Source organism: Corapipo altera, unplaced genomic scaffold, assembly GCF_003945725.1.
Source record: "Corapipo altera isolate COAL_440 unplaced genomic scaffold, ASM394572v1 49046, whole genome shotgun sequence".
NCBI lineage: Eukaryota > Metazoa > Chordata > Aves > Passeriformes > Pipridae > Corapipo > Corapipo altera.
Genome location: NW_020888628.1, coordinates 326 through 2,712, shown reverse-complemented (window position 1 = coordinate 2,712; position 2,387 = coordinate 326). Strand labels below are relative to the sequence as shown.

At 63.8% G+C, this 2,387-nt stretch overlaps 1 protein-coding gene across 1 annotated transcript in view; it reads right to left on the bottom strand.

Moving 5' to 3' along the window:
* Positions 1-147: 147 nt before the first annotated feature.
* LOC113942016 (lysine-specific demethylase 6B-like) overlaps positions 148-2,387 on the bottom strand; it is a gene marked incomplete at both ends in the record, with an annotated part of 2,494 nt that continues 254 nt past the window's right edge. The window contains 2 exons of the mRNA XM_027633149.1: positions 148-335; positions 1,572-1,698. Coding sequence (XP_027488950.1) covers positions 148-335; positions 1,572-1,698 — 315 coding nt within the window. The remainder of the gene's footprint in view (positions 336-1,571; positions 1,699-2,387) is intronic.

Below are 2,387 nucleotides of genomic sequence, written 5' to 3'. Positions count from 1 at the left end.
TGTGTCCCCAGGTGTCCCCCTTCCCCAGGTGTGTCCCCAGATGTGTCCCCAGGTGTGTCCCCCTTGCCCAGGTGTGTCCCCCCACCCCAGCTGTGTCCCCAGGTGTGTCCCCCTTCCCCAGGTGTGTCCCCAGGTGTGTCCCCGTGCCCCGGCCGTGCCCTCACCAGGGTGAAGCCGTCGTAGATCTGCATGAGCTCCTCAGTCTTGTACTGCTCGAGGACGATGACCCCGGCCAGGCCGCCCGCGCGGCGCCGGGCGCAGCCCTCGCAGTGCACCAGGTACGTGTTGCGCCCGCCCGTCTCGCTCGTCACGAACAGGATGTTGAACACCTCCACCTGAGGGGGCACCGGGGGCGGGGGCACCTCGTGGGCGGGGGCACCCCACAGCCAATGGAACAGCCAAGGGAACGGCCAAGGGAACGGCCAAGGGCACCCCATGGCCAAGGGAAAGACCAAGGGCGTGGCCATGGCCAAGGGAACAGCCAAGGGCACCCCATGGCCAAGGGAACGACCAAGGGAAAGACCAAGGGCATGGCCATGGCCAATGGAACAGTCAAGGGCACCCCATGGCCAATGGAACAGTCAAGGGAACAACCAAGGGCATGGCCATGGCCAATGGAACAGCCAAGGGCACCCCATGGCCAAAGGAACAGCCAATGGAACAGCCAAGGGTATGGCCATGGTCAAGGGAACAGCCAAGGGAACGACCAAGGGCGTGGCCATGGCCAAGGGAACAGCCAAGGGCGCTCCATGGCCAATGGAACAGCCAAGGGAACAGCCAAGGGCATGGCCATGGCCAAGGGAACAGCCAAGGGCACCCCATGGCCAAGGGAACGACCAAGGGAACGACCAAGGGCATGGCTATGGCCAAGGGAACAGCCAAGGGAAAGACCAAGGGCATGGCCATGGCCAAGGGAACAGCCAAGGGAATGACAAGGGCATGGCCATGGCCAATGGAACAGCCAAGGGAACCCCATGGCCAAAGGAACAGCCAATGGAACAGCCAAGGGCATGGCCATGGCCAAGGGAACAGCCAAGGGCATGGCCATGGCAATGGAACAGCCAAGGGCATGGCCATGGCCAAGGGAACAGCCAAGGGAATGACCAAGGGCACCCCATGGCCAAGGGAAGAGCCAAGGGAACGACTGAGGGCATGGCCATGGCCAATGGAACAGCCAAGGGCACCCCATGGCCAACGAACAGCCAATGGCACAGCCAAGGGCACAGCCAAGGACACTCTATGGCCAAGAGCATGACCATGGCCAACAGCACCCCATGGCCATGGCCAAGGGCACAGACAAGGGCACCCCATGGCCAGTAGACAGCTCTGGCCATGGCCAATGGCGCCCCAGGGCCAAAGGCACGGCCAGAGGCACCCCATGGCCAATGGAAGAGCTCTGGCCATGGCCAACGGCGGCCAAGGGCACGGCCAGGGGCACCCCATGGCCAATGGAAGAGCTCTGGCCATGGCCAATGGCACCCCATGGCCAAGGGCACGGCCAGGGGCACCCCAAGGGTCACGGCCAAGGTCAGGCCCCCACCCAGGCCCCCCGTGCAGCCCCCGGCACTCACGTCACACTCGTTGCAGTAATAGGCCGGCTCGTCCTTCACCCGGCCCTGGTAGGCGATTTTCTTGCCCGCGCGCACGAGGCTCTCGCGCTGCACCTGGCAGTGCTTGATGGACTGCAACAGGCAGTACCTGCAGGGGACACGGGGACACAGGGACACTGGCACCGGCTGGCACCCACCGACACCCACACGCACCCATCAACACCCCCACGGTCACCTACTGACACCCACTGTCACCCACTGTCACCTACTGACACCCATCAACAACACCCACTGTCACCTACTGACACCCACCAACACCCACTGTCACCCATCAACACCCACAGTCACCCATCAACACCCACTGTCACCTACTGACACCCACTGTCACCCACCAACACCCACAGTCACCCATCAGCACCCACAGTCACCCACTGACACCCGTTGACACCCACTGACACCCCTCCCTGTCCCTGTCCCCATGTCCCCACTCCCAAATGTTGATGTCGCCCGTCTGTGTCCCCGTCTCTCCGTGTCCCCACATGTCCCCTGCCCTGTCCCCATTCCTGTGTCCCCACCCCATCCACGTCCCCACACGTCCCTCCCCTGTCCATGTCCCCCTTCCCCCCTCGTCCCCAAATGTCCCTCCCCTGTCCATGTCCCCCTTTCCCTCACGTCCCCACATATCCCTCCCCTGTCCATGTCCCCCCTGTCCCCACATGTCCCTCCCCTGCCTGTGTCACCCTTCCCTTCCTGTCCCTTGTGTCCCTCCCCTGTCCATATCCCCCCGTGTCCCCCCCCGTGTCCTTCATGTCCCTCCCTTGTCCATGTGCCCCTTCC